This window comes from Hemiscyllium ocellatum, chromosome 45 (assembly GCF_020745735.1).
Source record: "Hemiscyllium ocellatum isolate sHemOce1 chromosome 45, sHemOce1.pat.X.cur, whole genome shotgun sequence".
NCBI classification, from domain to species: Eukaryota; Metazoa; Chordata; class Chondrichthyes; order Orectolobiformes; family Hemiscylliidae; genus Hemiscyllium; species Hemiscyllium ocellatum.
The window spans coordinates 610,559-635,263 of NC_083445.1; the positions used below are offsets into that span (position 1 = coordinate 610,559).

The 24,705-nt window shown below is 39.7% G+C and overlaps 1 protein-coding gene across 4 annotated transcripts in view; it reads right to left on the reverse strand.

The window, feature by feature from the left end:
- The window catches only part of LOC132835955 (interleukin enhancer-binding factor 3-like), a 46,179-nt gene extending 23,140 nt beyond the window's left edge, over positions 1–23,039 (reverse strand). For 2 of the 4 annotated variants that reach the window (XM_060855107.1, XM_060855110.1), the window contains exons 1-8: positions 22,994–23,039; positions 14,835–14,999; positions 13,522–13,748; positions 10,014–10,040; positions 8,947–9,130; positions 8,494–8,641; positions 3,111–3,202; positions 2,562–2,657 (exon numbers count right to left, since the gene is read on the reverse strand). In XM_060855107.1, the coding sequence (XP_060711090.1) occupies positions 2,562–2,657; positions 3,111–3,202; positions 8,494–8,641; positions 8,947–9,130; positions 10,014–10,040; positions 13,522–13,748; positions 14,835–14,837 (777 nt within the window). In that variant the 5' untranslated portion in view covers positions 14,838–14,999; positions 22,994–23,039. The other 2 variants (XM_060855109.1, XM_060855108.1) reach the window with 2 other exon arrangements.
- Positions 23,040–24,705: the final 1,666 nt, after the last annotated feature.

The window sequence follows — 24,705 nt, forward strand, 5'->3', positions numbered from 1 at the left end:
AATCATCACCTCGTGACATTCAACAGTATTATCACTCAATCACCACCCATCCATATTCTGAACTGAACCAACCACACAAATACTGTGGCTACAAGAGCAGGTCCAAGTCTAGGAATTCTGCAGCCAGCAACTCATTACCTGACTCCCCAAAGCTTGCCAATCACATATAAGCTGAGAATATGCTGCTGGAAAAGCGCAGCAGGTCAGGCAGCATCCAAGGAGAAGGAGAATCGACGTTTCGGCCATGAGCCCTTCTTCAGGAATGAGGAAAGTGTGCCAAGCAGGCTAAGATAAAAGGTAGGGAGGAAGGACTTGGGGAGTGTCTGGTAATTGGTTAAGATCTGTTCCATCCTTAAGTTTTAACATGGTGTGACCAAAAATTGGTGCACTATTAAAATATAGAAAATCCATCAAAATGAATGACTAAAATAACTGAAGCCCGTTAATGATAGCAGGTCAGCTGATGTGACAAAACTGAAGCATGTCACAATTCCTGGATACCACTGTGAAGACACAGAAAATTGGGTAAAGGTCGTACCATCAGTTATCCTGGACATCCAGTTTAGCTTGTAGGAGTTATGGGTGACTTGATTGAGTTGGAATATCCTGAGCAGTCTTAACAAAGCGAATGTGGAAAATGCGTTTTCTCTTGTATGGGTGCCCAGGGCACAGTTTTAAAATGAGGGGTCACTCTTAATTGAGAGATGACACAAATATCCTTTTGTGTTTTTAAAAACTGCAGACTGCAATAACAAAGAACTGTTTTCAAGAAGAGATTTACCCTGATACCTACATCATTTCATAGCATGAAATTCCATCTCAATTGTGAATGCTGTTTTTTGTGGCTGTGGTTTCCTGCAATGTGCAAACAATCAGGAACTCAGGACTTAAATACAAGTGAAGCTGATTGGTTCTCAGCTAAAATTCAGCAGGTTGAAACATGAAATGAGTTACAGAGACACAGATTGAGAGTCAAAGACCAGAAGTATGCAGTTCTTTGCCCTAGCAGAAACTGCCTGTTCTCTGCAGTGGAAACCACAGTTTAAACTTTAAGAAAACCAGTTACCTTTCCTGCAGCATTTGATATGATCTGTGACTTTTCAACTGATATATCAGTTTCTCTGTCCCACTTACTAACCAGTGGAAGCTTCCAGAGAAAGACAACTAAACACAAAGCCAAAGTAGGATAATTTCAAATGCAGAAATCAGGAAGCAAAGACATTTAACTAATTTTTTCAGTTTTTCTACCTCTGCCAATAATCTTTTTCCTTTTGTGTGAGGCGAGTTCAGAAGCTGATTAGAGTTTCAGTCAAAAGTGTTACATGCTCACTTGTAGCTGGAGTCTAATACTTCTAATCAATAATAATTCTTGGATAGTACATAAAAGTGGTCCATGCCTTTTCTGAGCCTTAGAGTGAAAGTCAGGTAAATTGGGGCACTATGCATGCTGAAGAAAAAGTTAACTCCAAGAATAGTGGGGTTCAATTTACGGTCTGTTATGCCATTAGGCTGTAATAATGAGAATTTATTTTCTCTAACAGGATTGGGCGATCGTAGAACATTCTGCCTCAGAAGAGGTGGAATCAAGAGCATTAAATATGACCAAAGGAGATTGATTCTTGTTTAGCAAAGGAATCAAAGCTATTGGGGGTGGCTGGGAATATGGAATTTGGAACTCAAGCAGATCAACCTTTCTTGAAGCAGCAGCAGATGGTTGGTCATAAGACACTACGTTGAGGAATTCCTGTACTAACATTATAGAGCTAAGGCTGATAGTCCTCCAACAACTGAGGAGGCCATTTTTATTTTCTCTTAGAAGATGTGGAGTCATTTTAATGCTCTTCCTGCAAAGCTGGTGGAAGCACAGTCCTCAACATTTTTAAGGTGGATAGAATCTTGTTAAGCAATGCAAACAAATGATTTAATGGGGTAGGCAGGAATACATATTTAAGATTATAACCAGATCAGCCATCATCTTACTGAATGGCAGAGCAATCATGAGTGTTTGAATAGCCTGCTCATAACTTGTATGAATCCTTGCCTAGCATGTGATGTCCATATCCACTAATGAAACAAAAGCGAAGACTAAAGCATACTGCAGCAACTCAGCAAGGCACTTCTGCCAGTATCTTCTGAATTAAAGAATTTTATCACCCAGAAGAATAAGACCTATCGGAGCCTCACCAGCCCCAAATTTCAGTCCAAGTGGAGTCAAACTCCTATACCATAATAGTATCATGGATAGATGTATATTATGAATATGCAAGGATATATAAATTAGAAATAAGAATGGAAAAACCAGAGACTTTTTTAGGGAGAGGCGAAACCTACACCTGTCAAGGAGCCAGTGCGCAACATCACAAAACTCAACGGAAATTAGGGATGGTGGTTTGGCCGGCAAGCTGCACAACTCACCAAAGAAAAATCAACTACAGAAACAACAAACTACAATTAAACAGTCCAGCTGAAGAAAATGTTCTGACACATAGAAACAGAACCAGACAGCCTCATATACAGGTCCAATAATTTCATGGATAATAAACTAAAAAAAATTCACATACCCATCCTTTAAGTGGTGCCCAGGTGGGAACTCTTGAACATAAATCCCGCAGAACTCGGATGACAATGACACATGACTTCAGCCCATTTGCCCTGGCCTATAAAACCATTGAGTAGAAAGTTATTATCTCAATTAGTGACCTGAAAGTAAAATCAGCAAAAAAGGACAAAGTTTCAAATCTGCAGTGCTACTTTGTCAAGGGTAAGAAAGTTTTTACATTTAAAACAAAAACTACATATCAATCTAGTATTTTCAAAGAGAGCAAAATTACTCTTAACACAAAGCAGCAACAATGCAATAATACACAAAATAAATTAACATTAAATCCCTGAAATCCCCCCATCCCAATAAAACTGCCAGCTTACTAAGATTACACTCATTTACTTAAGTGCTTATTAGCAGCTGCGCAGAGACAGAAGCTAAGTGTTGCACACACAAATTTATAATTCCAATATCAATTCAACACACGCAATTTAAAAACTGAACAGAATCAATAATTTTAATAAAAAATGTTCTACTTTAGACAATAATGTAAGAACAAGATCCAAACCTGGAACCATTTGGCGTGTCGCAGGGACGCCAAGGCGGTTAGGCATTTCTGCCTGTCCAATACATCCGCAGGCTCACTCATCGTTACTGTTTCTATTGATGGAGTGGAATAAGAAGACAGGCAGTTTGACCAAGGGGTTTCTGTCATGCGGCGGGGAGCGGCAGCATCCTATTGGGCAAACAGGGCTCCGCACCAAAGTCAAGTTGTAGTGAGCACCCTCAACATCTCTAATGAATCTACTTTGTCTTGTAGCTAAACAGAGAGAACACTAGTCTACACCTGAGCACCAAATGAGTAGACAGAGCCTGAAGTGTAGTGTTTGCACTATTGAGTATGCAATATGTATCAGTTTTATATGCTAAACTATATGAGTTGTTGTCTAAATGCATTGCACTGGTGGTAATGTGGGGCACAGTGTTGTACTAATTATGAAGAAACATATTACCTAACATTGCAATGTGTTTAAATTAACTACACTAGGAATTAAAGAAAGGAAACTATCAAGTAGGCTTAGGGCTCTGTCCGGGGGAAACCCCCTCTGCCCACGAGGGTCGACTGCCCAGGCCCCCATGACAGAGAGCGTCCAGTTGGTCAAAGGTCCAGCGTCCCTAAAAGAATTGACAAACTAGAAGGCTTGGTAGACGTGATCAAATAGTAAATCCACAGGCAATATCAAAAAGATCAAAAACACCATTAATAATTTTATATACAGTGGGAAACTGTTAAACAGACGGAGTCTGCACAAAGCAGTTGTGTATGCTTAAGCTGTTGGTTGTTCAGATGAAGACCAATATCTCAAGTTTAACTAGTATTGCACAGGCATTCAATATCAAATGAGATATAGTTCTATTATTAAACTGCTCAGTCTCCCACTGCATATTCAAAACTTGGTGGCGTCTGCACTGCAGCAAAACTGAAATGATCTGGTGGTCCACTACTGACCAGAATTTCAAACTGATCAGTTTGCCATGGATGTTTCTAACTAATAAACCCAAAAACCATCAATAAATTGACAACGTATTACCCAAATAGGAAATCAGTGCTAACAGTTATGAAGATTTGCTAAGCAGAGATTGTTGAATATTTGGCCAGACCAACTATAGCCTCAGACTAGCTTGGTAACTATAATGAACTGAGCCACAAAATCAGGCAAGTTTTAGATCATGCTCAAAATGTGTCCTGGGTTAAGTTATCTGTCAAGAAGCAGGTGACAGCAATACATAATACAAAAGGGACATGAGTCAGGAGCATATTTAATTTGTTGGCTTATGCAACCCTTTGCAATTCTCTAGAAGTTTTAAGTGAATTTAAAACTATGGAACAAGATTATTAGATGTAAAAATAATGGTAGCAATGGAAAATATAATAGCCTGCAACTCCATTTCCTGAATGACAGCTTCTGACTAACCTTTCCCATGGATACAGTTACTACAGTGAGACCAACATCTTGACACAAGCTGTGTGCATGGAATCCTCAGCTATAATACATAAAATGAATTGCATGACTGCAGGATAACAAGAATTCTTAAACTGTGAAGTATGCTGTCTGGGTTATAAACCATATGCCAAAGAAGTTGAAAGTTCAGTTAACAGAGATATTAAAAAACTTTGCCTACATGTAAAACAAATTTATATTGTATGTGATGGCCTCCTGAACTCCTTGCAAAGAAGTTTCCAACATTTTCCATGCACTAAATATGACTGTTTCAAAATTTCTCAGGTTAAATAGCACATGAATGAAAAGCAATTAAGAGTTTATTTACAAATAGCACTTTTAAACTGCTTACTCAAGGAAAGGCCTGTCAATGGTTTTGGACAAGTAAGCGCTTGACCTCTAATGCCAAATTGGTCAAGAATCGGAAGGCCTTTCCTCACAAGGAATTGCTGTTTAGTTTGCTAAGACCCTCTCATTTTGGTTTATACAACATCAAACCTATTGAACCTAAGCCATAGAGCAGAAAGCCCAGAGTTTGACTCACTAAGTCACTCAGCTCCTGGAATACTATGGAATGCAGTATCTACATTCTAGACTAGTTTCCTCTAGTTTGCAAAAGCACTGGAAAAATAGAAAAAAAAATGTCTAGTCATTTCTCAGACATAATGAAAGTAGAAGGCAGCCATGATTCAAAGCACAATGAATCTCCATTATTTGAAATAAGGACCCAAAGTCTAATGATAATTACCAGTCAGGGTCTGTGAGCAATGAGAGCTTTCAAGCTCATTTACTTCTTATTAAGTGCTTAATCATGGTTTTTATTTCAATTTCTGTCACCTGGAAACAAGTCTCACTTTGTAATCCAAGTTTCTGAATATACCTAACCAGCAGCCTTCTGGATGAAAAATACTCACACTGTAATGGAAGAATGGAATATTTCAAACGCAAGTGGTCACTGAATTGAGGCTCCGCACAGCGTAAAGATTACATGACACGTCACAATACCAACAACTCAAAATGGATAAAATGTATTTAAATCAGAGCATGAAGAGCCAAGCTTTATTTAAACATCTGCCAGCTATGTTATCAGGTAGCCTTTTTCCAAAGAAAAGAAGTAACATTTGAAAAAGGCCTAAAAAATGGTCATTTTTGCTGCAATGCAAACACTTGCATATAGACCAGTGGCTTTGAACAACTTGAACACATGCATAGTCAAGGACAATTCTCAACTTAGCTTTAATTCTTCTAGGGTATTTGTTTAGAAGCCTGGAGTCATTTCATTACAGCTAGATTTAAAATAGCACAAACATTTACTGTGTATTGGACCACCAAAAGGCTACAATTGCAAAGATAACATGTCAAGCAGTTCCAGGATATAAAGCTGCAATATACTACAGACCATGGCTGCCATATACAGCCGTGTGGAGATATCCCAGTATCAGAACACCATTTTAATGGGATAGATAAAGATGATCCAATGACAATAGCCTAATATCTATGAACCTTAATACTAAATAGGATATTTTCAGGCTGCAAAACAGAATGATTGATACCCTTTCCAATCAATGTTGCAGAACTAGGCTAATCAACCAAAAAGATTTTCAATGAATTTTGAGGCTCTGTTAATCATTAAGACTATATTATTACAACAGCTGTTGCAATGCAATTTCATGGAGCTAAAAACAAATTCACCAATACAGTAATTCCTCATTCAGCACATCTTTTAACGTGTTCCTGCGAAACAGGAAATGAGAGGATGCTAACTGATAATAAAAGAAACCCAGAACAATAACAAGATTGAGTTCTGTTGCTGACCTGACTGCATTTCTTGATAACACAGCAAAGTCAAAGTGCAAAGTCAAAGTGCAAAGTAGGAAATAGTCGACAATCCCTGTCTCTCCCTCAACCCCAACACCAATTCAGAGGTGGTAATGGAGAAATGCCAGGTCTAAAGTCCTGTTATCTTTACTAGATCATTCACAATTGGGCCCCATAAAGGCTGCAAGCCTGGCACCTACCCAGTAGAACAGGAACAGTAAGATTCAGTCACACTGGCAGAGTTCTGGAAGTAGATCCTGTCCCATCCAGAAAACTCAGGGATAACAGCAGCAGGCCCTTGAGGCTTACCAAATACACAAAACCAAGTACTGAGGGCATGTTTGGTAGACTAATTTGAAAGTCTTCACCAACAGGAAAGCCAGTCTAAAATGAAACCCATTTAATGGAGTGTATCAAATGGGAAATTATTGTATGACCCAGGTCCTTACTTGGCTCTGCACCAATAGATGTAACATCCCCTCCACTTTGAGTGTCTATTGGAAATATGTCCACCCATATCAAATTTTACACTTCATTCTCCATAACAAATCTCAAGATACTCAGGTATATATTGGTTTTAAGTCATGTCACTGAGTCACAAATTATATCCCAAAGTTCTAACAGGTTAGTGTCTCATGCACAGTAACAGTGCACAACTAACCTTCAACCAAGAATAAATTGACAATACTAGTGCTATCAAACCCAGTATTTCTCTTTAAACAAAAAAACTGGATAAAATTGATCTATTAGACATCTCTGTTGTGTTGACTTCTCAAACAGGCTGAGATTATGAGACATTCAAGGCTGAAACTGGAGCATTACCTTTAAGATGCTGTAATCCAAGTTCAAAAATGGTATTTTCAAGATCACTCCCATTTATTGGTCAAGTGAGGTTCCTAACTTGGCCTTCAACTGGAGTTGAGGATATGCAGACGTGCATATAAATATTATTACATGCTCTTGTGCTGTTAGTGGTCAATAGAATTACATGAAGGATTTGTGCATATCTCTTATGCTCCTGTATTCTAATCAAAACTTGGTTCAAAGAGTTGGCTCCTTTTGTCTGATGTTGGGCAGCTAGTTACAATGCATAGTAACACCAATAGCAAAGAGTTCAATTCTCATACCAGCTGGAGGTTATCATGAAGGATCCTCCTTCTCACTCTTCCTTTGCCTGAGGTGTGGTGAACCTCAAATTAAACCACCACGAGTCATGTCTCTTGAATAAGAGCTGCCTATGGCCTGGTAGAACAATGGTGACTTTACCTTTACACTTATCTAACAAATAACTTCCACCCGTAGGCCCAATGGAGGAATGAAATCAGACGAAACATATGAACCCATAAGTGTCAACTTAGTGATTAATTTTACACAACAGACAAAGGACCCAGGTTTGAACAGAATAGTTAGAACAAACATCAAGAGGAGAGGAGCATAAGAGAACTGCACACACTGTTCATATAATTCTATTGATTACTAACAGCGCAAGAACATGGAATATTATTTATATGCTCATCAGCATACCCTCAAATCCAGTTAAATGCCAAGTTAGAGATCTCACTTGACCAATAAAAGTGAGTATCATTGAAAATATAATTTGAGCAACCAGACTGAATACAGCATCTGCAAGGTAATGTTCTAGTTTCAGCCTCTATGATCATATCATAGTCTCAGTCTGTTTGAGAATTCAACACTTAGTAAGCTTGCCTAGTCTGCCCCTCATTTTAGAGAGAAACTACTCCAGACAAGAATATATTTTTAACAGCATTAGTATTGTCAATTCATTCTTGAGCGAAGGTTAGATCTCTTCTCATATGTGCATGAAGGAACTTGGGAGAGTGTCCAATCAGGAGCAGTTAAAAAAAGAAAATTCCTTCTAGGTTTTGACTTGAAATTAGATTCAACCAACTTTCCCACTTGAGAAAAAGGAAAACTTTTGCTGTCTACATTGCACTCAAAATTAAGCTCCAGAGAAGCTGCAATGAACTGGATCATATAGTCATTCCTGTCTTATTATAATATATTGCAGCTTTAACCTCAAAGGACATGACCCAAAGAACAAGCTATATTGACGGCCCAATAAACATGATAAGCTGCGGGTTGGAGTTTGCCACCTACAACCCATCCTACCTCCAGCAGCCTGCTTCTCAAGTTCTTCTCGCACCAGAGGTGAAGTCAACTTGATCTTCAGGGTCAATGGTTCCTCTTTATCATTCTTTATAATAATGGCTGCATCTTTAATTGAAGGATTTATTTCATACTTTTCCTCAGTAATAGTCTATATAAATAAAATTGAAAGAAAAATAAATCATACATACTAATTCTCAGTCTCTATTTCTTCTCTTCACAATCTCAAAACTATTAAAGGCCAGTTGCAGGCTAGTCTAATATTGCCTTTCTTATTATCACATAATTGGTCTCACAATCAAAGCCCAAGGATTGTTTCAATCCCTTCAACTAGAACCATCATCCACATTCCGAATTTTCTTTTATACTCCAGAATGTATAGTCAAGTTTATTTTGACTTTACAGAAGGCAAGCGCCTACATTTTAAACTTTGTGAAAAAAAACCCTATTTCTTACCGCAAATTGTACAGCCAGATTGTCTTTGACCTTTGTCAACAGTGACTTAGTAGGCTTGTCCCTGCACAGCAGTACAAGTTCAAGGTCAAGATCTCCCTTCAAAAGGAGACCTTTGGCAACCAACCCAACACGCATCACTCCCCGCAAGGTTCGGCTGGCATTCTGCTCTGTAGACTTCTGTTCCCTATTATGGGAAGGGGATAAAATTGTCCATCACTGAACCATTATTTAAATATACAGCATTCTCTCAATAAAAACTCTGACAGGGCCCAACAATAACTGTTGCACTCAAAATGATATACTTTACTTTGTGACCATAAAGAGAAAAAGAAAGAAAAATACTTGGCATTGTCACTTTCACCCAAGAAAATGTACTATGATTCTGACATTCATACTTAGGTTTCCATTACTGGGAATCACGCCATATTTGTAAACAGATACCAGCAAGTGATACAATCAATTATTTTGAGGGATGTCAAACTGGAACATCCAAATTCATACTGATGAGAAGGTAAATTACTTTCAAAATAACCTAGAGCACTGTCAAACCACCTAAAACAGAAGCCAACCTAATAATTTAATTGAACAGTACGCAAATACTCAATTGTGACAAGATTCAAATATGTTAAAATTTTTATACATTTACAATAGCATTTCTGATTAACAGGGAAGGACATAAGCAATAATTCCCATGTTTTTCTTTGAAATACCATCATGAATCATTTATGTCCAAATGAGGGAGCAGACAGGACTTCTATTTCAGGTCTCATTTGAAAGACAAATCCACATTAAATGGCTTAGGGATAAGCAAAGGCAATTTGAATTAAAAATACAGAATACATTAAAAAGAATTCTGAGCAGAAAACAATTAGCCAGCCTTTTCCTTTAAAAGACAATAGAAAATAGTGGATCAAATGACGGTGTATTCCAAAATTTATAATTGTTAACAGTGGCTGTAACATCATTACTGATTTATTAAATTAAAAGCAAGCTAATATTTGTCATAAAAGTGCTTTTGTTTTTGTAAATAATCTATCAGTACAGAAAGAGTTTAAAAAATGGCATACATGGTAAAGTTGTCATGGTCTTCTGTTCTGTGAAGGAAAAAGAAAAATGTCATGTCACTATAGAAATGTATGTAACTGATGGTGCTATCGAAGCAACACAGTACTGGAACAATTTCAATTTATTATTGCACCCAACCGATAGCTTTTCAGCAATTCCAACCTCAATTTTTCTTCCCTCTTTCAAAAAATATTCAGAAAGCTTATCTGCAATGCATACACATCAAGCTACAAATATTTTAGCGTTTGTTAGAAGTAGCATTTCACCAAAGATAGCAAAGTTACTCAAAAGCATAATTTGACAGCCTAAGGTTCAAATTTGCGACTAAATTAAATGTATTGTTACAGGTCTAAATGTGATGTACTTAGAATCATAGAATCCCATAGTGTTGAAAGAGGTTATTCAGCCCATCGAGTCTGCTCTGACCGCCCATTCAGCATCCCACCGAGACCGAGCCTACCACCCTATCCCTGATATTTTTACCATGGCTAAACCACCTCCTCTGCACATCTGCAGACACTACAGGGTAATTTAGCAAGGCCATCCCACCTAACCAACACATTTTGGACTGTCGGAGAAGTGGAGCACCCAGTAGAAACCCATACACACAAGAGGGTTAACAGATAAGCTCCATACAGATAGCCACTTCTGAGACTGGAATTGAACCCTGGATGCTGGCATGTGAGGCAGCAGTGCCAACCATCGAGCCACCATGCTGCCTGAAAGAATGCGACAACTTTAAAAAGGACCGTTTGAGTGAATTGTTTAACCCTATTCAGATTAATTATTCTCTTGAGTTTGCTTCCTGTTCTAGAGTTTTGGGGTTAGTAGTTAAAATGAATACTTTATGCTCCAACCTACCAGAGAAAAAGCAAGTTTATCATGTTGCAGTTTTTGGTTCAGCAGTACTGTCCCTACCTCTGCACCAGGAGGTCTGGATTCAAGACTCACCCATTCCAGAAGTGTGTAATAATATTTCTGAATAGGTTGATTACAAAATAACTACAATGTTGCATTTAAAAAAAAGTAGTAATATTGGATCAGATAAAGATACAACTGGAACTGGCTCTTAACACAATCTTTGAAACCCTCTGTAGTAACAGAGGCTGCTGCGATACACTGAAGGATTGTAAATAGAACATCCAGCTGCAAACAAACAGAAGTCAGGACAGCCCCATCAAAAAGCAGACTAGGCCTTTCTATATTCTATACTTTGAATAATTTGCACAAAGAAATAAAATCAAGAAATATTTAGACTGGTTATGAAAGAAACTGCAATGATCAAGGGTACTTAGAGACTGGACAGATCAAATTTGCAAGAGAATGAACTCGTAGAGTATAAGGTATTTTTAGATCATCGTGTTCTGGATCTGAGTGAATCAAGCCAATTTCTGACCTGGTAATATGTAATGCAACAAGATTAATAAGTGGCCTCATAAGAAGGGTACTTCGCAAAGAGTGATATAATAATGACAAATCTCATTCAGCTGGGAGTGAATCCCCAGCTAAATGTGGCTCTAAAAATGTAAGACAAAAAAAATCGGGTGAGGTGGACTGGGAAAACAGGGTAAAAGTGTAGAATGGAGAGAAGCAGCTGTTGATACGGAAGGAGATATTCCACAACTCTCAAACATATATCCCATTACATATGAATTAGCAGAAGCAGGCACCTCAGTCCTCCAGCTTGCTCACTATTCAAGATGATCATGGTTAATCTGTTGGCATTCCAAATTTACATTTAACCTAGCTTGTGATAACCTTTGACTCCATAGTCTAACAAGAATCTATCCCTTTGTCTTAAAAATATTCAATGACTCCGCAGAAGAAAACAAAATTAGAGGATGGCAAATCAGGGATAGGTAGGAATACAGATTAGAAAACTGGAAACATAATTCAAGAAGTGAGAGAGTCAGAAAGTAGGAAACTGTAAGCCAGTACGATACATTAATGTAGCATCAACATAGTTTTATGAAAAGGAAATACAGATTGCACCTCCATAATCCAACAGCCTCAGGACCAGGCCTTTGCTGGGTAGGAGAATTTGTCTGATCATTGGAGAAAACATCAGGATCAGCATGAGAGTGTTTAAACATGTTAAAAAAGCAATACGCAACACCATCAGTTGAAAAGCAGCTATTTTAGATAAAGTAATCGTCACTTCAGTCGAGGGAACAATTTCCGTTGTTTTGTTAGTGCTGCAATCCTCATGATTTTAATGATCCTTTTGCTTTGTGCGAATGCAGACTGGGCTGACAAATCAGAAGAGATACACCTGTAGCATTTTACAAATTTATTAGAACTATTTTGAGCACATAAATAGGGTAGACATAAGGGGAACTAGTGGATCTGCTTAGACTTCCAAAAAGGAAATTGATAGTATGCATACAACTGCTGTTGGGTTTGGTGTATTAGCATGGGTGAAGAATTAGTTGGATTAGCTAGCTAACAGGAAACTAACAGCTGAGATTAATTAATAATTTACAAGATGCCATATTGTAATGAATGGAGCACCACACATCAATGTTGGATCCCCAAATTATGACAATTGTTAACAAAACGAGACATTACTGGAAAAACTCAGTAGATCTGAGAGCATCAATGGCGAGAAATCAGAGTTAACATTTCGGTCCAGTGACCCTCCTTCAGAACAGTCTTGACAATCTTGACTTGGTTGAAGGAATCAATTGTACTATTGCCAAATTAGCTAACTTACAAATTGAGGGATACAAAGGGTCTTCAAAGAAATAGCTTAAGTGGGCAAAAATCTGGCAGATGACTAGAAAATGTGAACATGCCCACTTTGGCAGGAAAAACAGAAAAGCATATTATTTAAATGGAGAAACTGCAGAACATTGTGGTACAGAGGCACATGGGTGACCTTTCATATTAAATCACAAAGTTAATAAGCAGGTATAGCAAATGGTTAAGGCGGCAAGAAGAATATTTGTTTACTGAAAGGGAGACGTAGTATAAAATTTTGGTCTCTGCACTTAGGGATATACTTCCATTTAAAGCAATTAAGCAAAGGCGCACTAAGTTGATTCTTATCATCGAGTTGTCTTGCGAGGAAAAGTTGGACAGAATGGTTTATACATTCTGGAATTTATAAGAACAATAGGTGAGCTTCCTGAAACATAGGATTTTGAGTCATGGATGAAACTCTAGAAATCGAGGTACAATTTAAAAATAAAGAAGTCTCTTGTTTAAAGTTAGAAATGTAGAAAAATTTATTTTGTAATGGCTAGTTTTTAGAAATTAGAGACAGTAGTTGGTGCTGGGTCACGTAAATATATTCAAGATAGAGTGCAAGCAGATCAGTCATGATCTTAATAAATAGTAGAGCAGGCTCAACAGGGCAACTGACCCACTTCTGTTCCTATTTCCTATGATCTTAGCATAAACACTGATCATCCTCCAATTTACTAATCTATTTCATACAATTCCCAGAATATTTGACAAAGCAAGTTATTCATTCCCCTCCCATTTTACTACAATATTAATCCTACTTACCCCTCCTTATTTTCTCCTTCAGTGGTCGGTGCTTCAGTAACTTCAGTAACCTCTGTTTTAACACTAGCCTTCTCTTGCTCGTCCAACCAGTCTGAAACTGCTTTCAATGCCCTCTCTGTGTGTGACACCATGTTTTGTACTGCTTCCAGTTCTTCTTGAGTTGGGTAGATGGCAGCATGTTTTGCCATCACATGGCGATCATCATTCACAAATATACGCATGGGACGCTGGACAGAACACAACAGAAACTGGTTACAAAACATTTAGACTGATAAACAAGCAAACATAAAATGTCAATATCTAGTCAGAACTATTCAAATTTCTGGTTCCTAAATTACTTACTAAAAATACCAAGGTTGGTTAGCTCAGTTGGTTATAACATTAGTTTGCGAAGCAGTAATGTCAGCAGCACAGGTTCAATTCCTGCGCCAGTCCCACCTTCGCAGCCTTGCTCCTTGTCTCAGGTGTGGTTGAACTCACCACCAGTAGTCTCTAATTACAGCACAGCTCTGAGGTTCCTCTGGGATGATGGCAACTTCACCGTTGTCTACTATTGTAATTTCAAAGCAAACTAAATGATTTAACACTTTTTGTGTGGTGTGGATACAAACCTGAGCTCAAAAATGCAACAGCTTAACTAATAAATTTGATAAATACCTTGGTCCATTCCTGATGAAGGGCTTATGCTCGAAACGTCGAATTCCCTATTCCTGAGATGCTGCCTAACCTGCTGTGCTTTAACCAGCAACACATGTTCAGCTGTGATCTCCAGCATCTGCAGACCTCATTTTTTACTCTGAGGATTATAATTCCTGCTTAGTATGATTCCATGTTCAACAGTTATTTTTAAACAGAGGATGCAGTATTGGTAAATCCAGAGAGAGAACACCAACAAATTCTTCAAGCAGTGATTACAGCTAACCCAGATCTACCCCTCAAATATACTGACTCATTCAGACAAGTTGTACTATATCATAATTCAGACAAAGACTTTGGCTGTTCTTCCAAATTCTTAGTGCTGATACTGAAGTGTCACCACTGTTGCCTCAACTGAAACTAATTCCGCATTGTATGGATCACTATCATAAACTAGTCAACTTAAATCAATCGAACCCTGGAGTAATTAGATTTAGAAGAGCAGGTATGTCAAGACAATACTTCTATTATTCTAGCCATTTTAGTAATTAACATGTGAATTAAATCAGTTTTCCCCAAATGGAGATTTTAATTTTGAATATTTGTAGTATCTTCCAACAACTACAAATTATTCTTTCAATCAGAAGAAAACTTCCTTTCCCATATGATACACTTACCATTTTGGCTTCAGCGTCCACCCACTCTAGCTTAGGAGGGGTTCCTTTGGCTTCTTTTGAGATTTCTTTGGTGCTTTGTCAAGTTTTTCCAGTGCTCACAGACACCAAGTTTTCAGCCCTTCCTCAAAGCTTAGACAGTCATACCACAGGTGCAGCTCCTCGAATCTACAATTGAAGAGATTAATAAGAACGCACACCTCTCCTCAATCAGTACCTTATAAAAGGGTTTAATCCATAGTTAGTGCCCATATTCAAACTGGAGCTCCAGTGTAAATTTTAAAGATCTGTTTCACTGAAAAGCAGACAAGGTTAAACTTAAAACAAACTAGGCAGACATGTCTTTTGGGTTGGATGAATTAAACCACCATAGTTTTACAGAAAACTCAGCCCCAGAGCAAAGGCTTTGAATTGATTAACCGAATAATCAACTATCTTAATGACATAGTGCCTACCTATCTCTTTTGAATAATCAAGGTTCCTCTGTGATTAGTTAAACAGCAATGATGATCCTACACTTAAAACATGTTCCAATTTTCATCTAATAAGATGTTTGCATCATTTCAAAAGTCCATTTATCTTGAAAATAACATGAGCAAACTTAGTGTTGGGCTTTGCCAATTTGCCTGGGCAGCCTTGTGGTAAACTGCAAAGTTAACTGGGCACTTTACCAGTTTAGGAAAAGATTTAGTCAAGTTCACATCCTGTTCGGCAGTGAACACATTAAAATAAATGCTTGCAAATGTTGATTTAAGTCATGAATTCACAAAGAAAGCTGCAAAGAAGCTCATTGAAAAGTTAAATATGTAAATGGTCCCAAACATACTGTTTTTATTCTTTCAGTAATTGTTCAGTGAAGTGAACCTTTAAAATGAGACAATGTATTTTACCAGTATGGCAAACGAACATTTGACGACAGCATGGGAACCTTTACAGAGGGCTGTGGGCCTCAAGGTCAAGAGACCAAAGTAATTCCTGTCTGGTCCTAAAAAGAGCTTCACAGCTGGTCATGATATCAAGAAACATATTTGGGCTTACACAGTTAATAAGAGTGGAGTGTAAAATCCACGTGTGTAAAGGGCTGCAATGTAAGCATTATATTAGTGCAAGATACAGACAATATCTCAAGGGTGCAATGATTCCTTGAAGGTTACACTTAAATTAAGATTCACCTTGGGCACAGTGAACTGAGCAGAGCATGAAACCCATGACCTCTCCCTCCCAGTTTCAATATGCTTCAAGCAGCTAGTCATGAAACTTTGAATTTACCTATCAATAGTTCTGAGAATAGAGGCGCCTGCTACTGTGAATGAGTATGTCCCAGTACAGAAGCTTCGTGCAAATCTGCCCTTGTCCCATACCCATGGTGGTGGTGGCATCAACTTTAGTTTTCTATTACCACCTTGAGATTTCTTTGAACCACCAGCAACCATAATCTGCAAGTAAATCTCTTTCCTTTCAAGCAAGGAAAATATTCCATCAATTGTGGAATTATTACTGCACTGCAAGACAGGTTTATTTAAAAGAAATCAGCCACAAGGCAACAGGATGCAATAAATAAGCAGGGTTAAGGATAAACATGAGCTAAGTCAGGCTGTGGTGCCATCAAGACTCTTCTGATAGTAACATGCACTTTCTAACAACTTAGATATTGATATGGAAACTGACAACATTCATGTGACAGGAAATAAAAGAGAAATGGAAACAGAATGAATACATGAAGTTTAGGGTACTGCCCACTTGGAGAAGAAACAGAATCAAGTTAGGTTGCAGGCTTGTTTACCTGGTGCATTTTCTTCATAATTTTATTGACTGTCATCTCACAAGTGGTGGGTATAAATGTAAGATCCAACATTAAAAGAACACAATTCAAAGAAAGTTCAGAAATGTAAGGATGGAGAACATTCTACTAGGAATATTGGAAGCAATAATCAATCCTAGCTTTCAGAGGTAAAATTAATGATGAATAGCAAAGGGATTCAGTGGATAATTAAGAGATGATGCAGCTAAAATGTCTAAATATCCTCAATATACTGTAAAATTCTGTTCATCAGGGAATGTACAGAATAGTTCGCAATTCAAGGGACAATGAATGGAATTGTCAAAATATCCCCTCCCAAATCAAATCCTTCCTGGTGAAAAAGATGGAGACTCGCCCAAGTATCTGGATGCAATCCATAGATGTACTACAACTTTCTGCAGGCATAAATGGGTATCATTATCAAAAAAAGCCACTTGAGCACCCTAGTCTTCTCAAAAAGTATTAAATCAGTATTAGCTAAAGAATTACAGTGAGAGCTTTTCAGTTTGTAGAAAGTCTCTCATTTTAGGAATTCCAATATCCCCTCCAAATATGAACCTTTCCATCAGCATACACCAACCAATAAAGTCTGCACTGTCCAATAAAGTGAAAACTAAAACTCAAAAGGAGTGCGCGTTTGTTGTAATTTGGTAACAGTTACTTCTACAAAGTACTTGGTCAAAACTGTCTTATCCTGAGCATAAGGACCTAAGACATAGGAGCAGAAATTAGACCATTCAGCCTATCGAGTCTGCTCTGCTATTCAATCATGACTGATAAGTTTTCAACCCATAACTCTTGATTCCCTTTACAATCAAGAACTCCTTTATCTCAGTCTTAAAAATACTAATAACCTGGCCACCACAGCCTTCTATGACAGTAAATTCCAAAGAATCACCACTCTCTGGCTGAAGAAGTTTCTCCTTATCTCGATTCTAAAAGGTCTTCCCTTTACTCGGAGGCTGTGCACCCTGACTCAAATCTCTCCTACCAATGAAAACATTTTCTCAATATCTACTCTGTCCAGGCCATTCAGTCTTCTGCAAGTTTCAACCAGATCCTCCCTCATTCTTCTAAACTCCAGAGTATAGAACCAAAGTCCTCAAATGCTAAGTTTTTCATTCCTGGCATGGACTGATGAATCTCCGCTGCAGGGCCAGTACATCCTTCCTGAGATATGGGGCCCAAATCTGCGCACAATACTCCAAATGTGGCCTGACCAGAGCCTTATTGAGCTTCAGAGGTACATCCCTGCTTTTATATTCAATTCCTCTCAGAATAAACGCCATCAGTGCATTTGCCTTCCTAACTACTGACTTAACCTGCAAGCTTACCTTGAGAGAATCCTGGACTAGAAATCACAAGCCTTTTAGCAATTCCACCTTTCAATTTCAGCCTCGGGTGACTGTCTGCGTGAAGTTTACACAGTCTCCCAGTGTCTGCAGGAGTTTCCTCCGGGTGCTTCGGTTTCCTCCCATAGTTCAAAGATGTGCGGGTCAGGTGAATTGGCCATGCTAAATTGCCACGAGCGTTAGGTGCATTAGTCAGAGGGAAATGGGTCTAGGTGGGTCGGTGTGGACTTGTTGGGCCGAAGGGCCTGTTTCCACACTGTAGGGAACCTAATCTAATTCAGACTTCTGAATTTTCTCCCCATTTAGAAACCACTCCATGCCTCTATTTTTCGTACCAAAGAGCATGACCTCATATTTTCTTATGTTGTACTCCATCTGTCACTTCCTTGCCCACTCTCCTAACCTGTCCTAATCCTTCTGCAGCTTCCCTATTTCCATAATGCTTCCTGGCCCTCCACCTATCTTTGCATTGTCTACAAACTTAACTAGAATGCCCTTAGTTCCTTTTTCTAATCGTTAATGTATAAAGTGAAAAGTTGTGGTCCTAACACTGAGCCTTGTGAAACACACTTGCCACTGCTGCCACCCTGAGAAAGACCCCTTTATCCCCACTCTCTGCTTTCTGCCAGACAGCCACGCTTCTATCCATGCTAGCACCTTGCCTCTAACACAATGGGTGCTTACCTTACTCAGTAGCATCCTGTGTGGTGCCTCCTTTAAGTCTAGGTAGATAACATCCATTGGTTCTCCTTGGTCTAAGCTGCCCATTACTTCCTCGAAGAATTCCAGCAGATTTGTCAGGTATGCCCTACCCTTGATGAAACCATGCTGACTTTGCCCTATTTTACCATACGCTTCCAAGTCTTCAGTAATCACATCCTTCATGATGGATTCCAGGATCTTAGGCTAATCAGTCTTAGTTTTCCATCTTCTGCCTTTGTCGCTATTTAAACAAGGGTGTTACGTTAGCGATTTTCCAGACCTCTGGGACCCTCTCTGATTCTAGTGATCTGTGAAAGATTACCAGTAACGCTTCCATATCTCTTCAGCTATCTCCCTTAGAACTCTGGTATGTACTCCATCTGGTCCAGGAGATTAATCCACCTTCAGGCCATTCAGATTCTCTCACATCTTCTCCGTGATGATGGCCACCACACAAAGTTCTGCCCCCTCACTCTTTGTGAATTTTTGGCATATTATTCATGCCTTCCATCGTGAAGACTGACGCAAAGTAATTATTCAATTCTTCAGCCATTTATTTGTTCTCCATGACTATCTCCCCAGTGTCATTTTACAGCAGCCCAATGTCCACTTTTGCCCTTTATATATCTAAAGAAACTCTCAGTTTTCTTTTCTATTGCTTGCTCACCTCCCCATTTAGTTAATCTTCACCCTCTTTCTTTTTTTACTGCCCCCTGTTGGTCTTTGTATGCTTCCCAATCCTCTGATTTCCCTACTTTATATGCTTTCTCTTTTGCTTTGATGCCATCCCTGACCTCCCTAGTCAGCCATGGTTGCCTGATCCTATCTGTACCATGCTTCTTTTTCCTCAGGATGAATCTCTGCTGTCTCTTCTGAATTACTCCCAGAAACTCGTGCCATTGCTGTTCCACTGTCTTTCCTACTAGGCTTCTCTCCTAGTCAATTATTCAGCTCCTCCCTCACACCTGTATGTTTCTCAATCATGGCTATTTGTTTCTCAACCCCCATTCCCCTGCCTTCTACTCCTAGCTTTTGATCCCTTGCCACACAATGACTCTCAGCCTCCTGTGGCAATGTAGCCACAGATTCTTCACTCCCCGGCTGAGGAAATTCTTCATCTCAGTTCTAAAGCATCATTGCTTTAGTGAGACCGTGAGTCCTAGTGCCTCTGACTGGTGGGAACATCTTCTCCAAACCACACTATCTAGTATACTGTAAGTTTCAATCAGATCTCCCTCATCTTTCTAAAGCCCATTAACTACAGACCCGGAGTCCTCGATTTCCCCTCATACAACAAGCCCTCCAGGATTATTCTTCTGAACCTCCTCTGGATTACCTCCAAGACTAATATATCCTTCCCTAAAAACAGGCCAAAAACTACCAACAATATTCCAATGTGCCCTGACTTAAAAATCCTATGAGAAACTCAATTAATTAACCTGGACAACAATGGACTTTTATTAGTCTTACACAGATACAAATGGGTTGTGCCAGATGAATTTAGTTAAGGTAGCAATCAGACATGAACAGCAGGAAATGCACAGCTTTTGTTGTTATGTAAAAACAGCCAATGAATTAGTCCACTGTAGTTCTGTCTTTTCAATCTGATGGATGTCAGATAAATAGAGACTCCTGTCTAGACAAACTAAACACCTATTTTCATAGCAATGGAGAAGCCAACATGCAAACAACATGCTGGAAAGCATAAAAACAAAGCTGGTTCTGGGTGGGCATATCTATGCTCGTGTGGTCAGGGATGAAACACCCCTGAGGACTGAAACCAACTGAAAGGCATGATCAAGCAAATGAAACAGAACAGGGGTAAGACACTTGGTTCCTCTAACCTTATTCACCAGTTAATTACAGCATGGCTTAGATCTGTATCTCAACTTCGTTCTCCTGCTTTTGGTCAATATCGCGACACCCTTGCCCAATTTCAAAGACAAAGAGCATTGACTTAAAACGGATTCAACATATTACTTAACAGAATGGAAAATACTAATTAAGTGGCTGAATGTATAAGGCATTAGAAGGGACAGCACATAACTTTTGATGGTAGCAGGTAGTAAGTGAGTTAAAGAAGCTTACAAGACCCATGCCTCATACGCAGGCATTCAATACAAAACAAAGGTTTTATGCTAAACTTAATTAAAATTATTAGCTGCATCACTGAGGCCCAGCTAATCTGACCATCACACTCTATGAAGAATGTTAAGTGTTTGAAAGAGGCTGAGGAAATTTATAATTATACCAAATATGCCAGATTATGTCACGGAAAGAAACTGGAGAAGACTGAAATGTTTAGATTTGATTAGATTCCCTACATTGTGGAAACATGCCCTTCAGCCGAACAAGTCCACACCGACCCTCTGAAGAGTAACCCACACAGACCATTTCCCTCTGACTAATGCACCTAACACTATGGGCAATTTAGCATAGCCAATTCACATGACCTGCACATCTTTGGATTGTGGGAGAAAACCCATGCAGTCACGGGGAGAACGTGCAAACTCCAGAGTCACGTGAGGCTGGAATTGAAACTGGTCCCTGGTGCTGAGAGGCACCGATGCTAGCCACTGAGCCACCCCATGGTGAGCAATATTCAATCAATCCAATTCACATTTACAAGTGAATGACGTCAGAATCTACAGATGAAACCTGCTTCTCCAAGACACTCATAAACGGAAATATTACAATGGAGAAACTACTTTCAACATATGAGTGAGCCCGATTTAGAATATATGGTAAAGAATGAAATCTTTACGCACAGCAAGTTATAAAGATCTGGAAATGCAAAAAGTAGTGGGAAGACACAATATTTAAGTGCTTGAAAAGTGGTAGAGGTTGGCACAATTATAACATTTAAATGGATCTGGATGGGTATATGAATAGGAAGGGTTTAGAGGGATATGGGCCAAGTGCTGGCAAATAGGACTAGATTAGGTTATGAAAGCTGGTCACCATGGATGTGTTGGACTGAAGGTTCGGTTTTCATGCCATACACATGTGAATCTAAAACAAGTCACCTTGGGGAAAAGAAGGACTAAAGAAATAGTCCTTTCTAAGATAAGTAGCTGAGATCAAGGGCTGAATAGCCTGCACTCTGCATTGTATGACTCCAAATTACAGGTAAACAGTCAGATGATGGTACGCTGCCGGTGTCAAGAATGAAATACCCAGTAGTAGAATACAGAGCAAACATTGATCAACTGGTAGCAACAACAATGCAGAGAACGTACGTGGGTGTCCCAGACATTTGTGCAATCAACCACAGGATTTCCATCCTCTGCCATTAGTTTCATTGGCAAAATAGTTTTTCCCCATAATGGTTTACAGCAGGACATATCTGAAATGTCCTGACTGATTCAGAATCTCGTCCAAAATATTAACAACAAATCTGAGATTTCACAAAAGTACAAACATACATCGTATAATGGAAGTTCATATCTGAAGATTCTTGTGGCCAGAAGGAGATGGATGTGGCTTCAGAACATATAGGAACAGATTAGTCCATTCTGCCCATCGAGTCTGTTATGCACTTCAATGAAATCATGGCCGATCTGAGGCATAGTTTCATACACCGACCTTTGGCAGATATAACTTACTTTATTCGCTCAGCAAAATACCAACAGCATCTTTCATTTAGAATCTACCCAACCCTTACTCCTCTGTTTTATCGTATGTCCCATCCCTCATCCTGCCTTGCCACTTCGGAGAAACGGGGTATGCCCTCAGCCGCGTGAACACTGACAAAAAGGAAGCGCCATTACCCCGTGCACACGCGCAGTCCAATAGGTCAATATCACCAGCCTCCACCAATAGGAGCGCTCTGCGGGAATAGCCAATCAATGTCCTGGACAGAGACTGCCAATCAGAACAGCGGAAATGTGCGCCTGACTGTTCTCCATCGCCTCCCCCCCTCCAGCCCCCACCCGTCAGCGCCATCTTGAGCGGTTGTTCACTACCTCATGGCCGCAGTGGTGAGGGAAGAAGAAAGAGAACGGATTTATTTAAACCGGCCACTCGACCCAGGCCGACCCTACCGAGCAACTGCTCAGTTCTCCTCCCGTATACCCCGCCCCCGCTGCCCGTGCCACACGATACCCGGCGTTTACGCCGCCATTGATGCACTTCAGGACTTCGGTGCGAGATGAGGGGAAGGGGCGGAGGGGAAGGTCGGCGACAGCGGCGAACGCCGGGAAACCATGTCCCGGCCTTTACCTCTGACTGGAGCGATGCTCCGCGTGCATTAGCCGCTACTCTGCCTACCTCCCTCCCCGCCGGCCCGGAGCAGCTCATTCACTCACCGTCGCCCGCTGACTGGACAGAGGACAAAAAACCGCCTCACGTGACTCATGCGCCGCTAACGGACCCTTTTATAATGATTAGTGCGCAGGCGCGGTTCCACCCACTTCGTTCAAACACACCAATCAGGCAGCAGTGATTTGACCCCATGATGCAGTGTGCGCCACGATTCACATGCCAGTGACGTCATCAATCCCAGCCTCTGGGTAATGTAGTCCTGTGGCTGCAACCCATTCTAACAATGGAGAGCTAGCTGGACAGTAATAACTCCAAATACATAAAGCATAGCAGATTCAACAGACCCAATAGTTCTCCAAACTTAGGAGGGCCAACCAGAGGTTTAAGAGCGAAAGATGAAACGGTATTTGAGGAATTAAAATCAGAAAATGCTGGCAATGAACCAGCAAAACAAGCAAGCACTTCTGTCTGTCTGTCTCTCTCTCTCTCTTCCCCCCCACCCCCCACACGACGCTGTTTCCAGCATTTTCATTTATTATTTCAGAGTTGCAATATTTTCTCTTTATTTAAAGGACATTGAGGAGGATTAAACTTAAAGATGATAGGTGGAAAGGGTAGAGTTAGTAGTAAATGCAATATAATTACAGAAATAAGTTGAAGACGACCTTTTAAAATATTTTTAGTAAGGTACAATTCCATAATGGATGAACTGGCAAAGGGAGTTGGGGATATATGTGCACAGACCCCTGGAGGTGGTAGACCCTGCTCAGAGTGCAATTAATAAGGCAAGCAAGCTATGGCTTTATAAACGATCATCATGCGAGATCAAAACAAGGAAGTTATATCTCTGATATCCATGTATAGATGATCATCAATACAGTAAAACTTTATAAACCATCACTTTGGGCAACAGAAATAGGGCTCTGCACTTTAAGAAGTTAGGCATTAGAATCCCAACAGTATGAAAACAGGCTCTTCGACCCAACAAAGCCACACTGACCCTCCAAAATGTAACCCACCCAGACCCACTCCACTACCCTAAATCTACCCCTGACTAATGCACCTAACCTACACATTCCTGAACACTATGGACAATTTAGCATGGCCAATTCACCTAACAATTTTTGGATTGTGGGAGGAAACCAGACCACCTGGAGGATGGCCACACATACAGAGAACATGCAAACTCCACACTGACAGTTGCCCAAGCCTGGAATCGAACCCAGGTTCCTAGGGCTGTGAGGTAGCAGTGAAAACAACTGTGCCACTCTTAAAAGTTCTGAAGCCAGTGGAAGTAGTACAGAAAAGATTTACAAAAATGGTTCTAGGATGAGGGACATCAGTTTTGAAAAAAAGTTTGGAAAAGCTGGGAATCATTCTCCCTAGAAAATACAAAGTTGAAAGAACTTTTAATAGAGGTCTTAAATGATGAACAGGTGGGACAGATTGAAGAAGAAACTGTTCCCATTAGTGGAAGAGTCACAAACCAAAAGATGCCGATTTAAAGTAAACAGCAAAAGAACTGGAAGTGAATGGAGGGAAACCTTTTCATATTGGGATCTAGAATGTAATACTGCAAGTCTCTTGGAAACAGATTCAACAGTGGCTTTCAAGAGGAAAATTGGATAATTATCTGAAGAGAAAACATTGGCTAGTAGAGGAGGAATTGGGAAGAGGAGTTGTTCTTCCAGAAATTTGACAATGGACAACTGGCTGAATGGTACTGTTACCATTCTATGAATCTGCTCCTTACTCT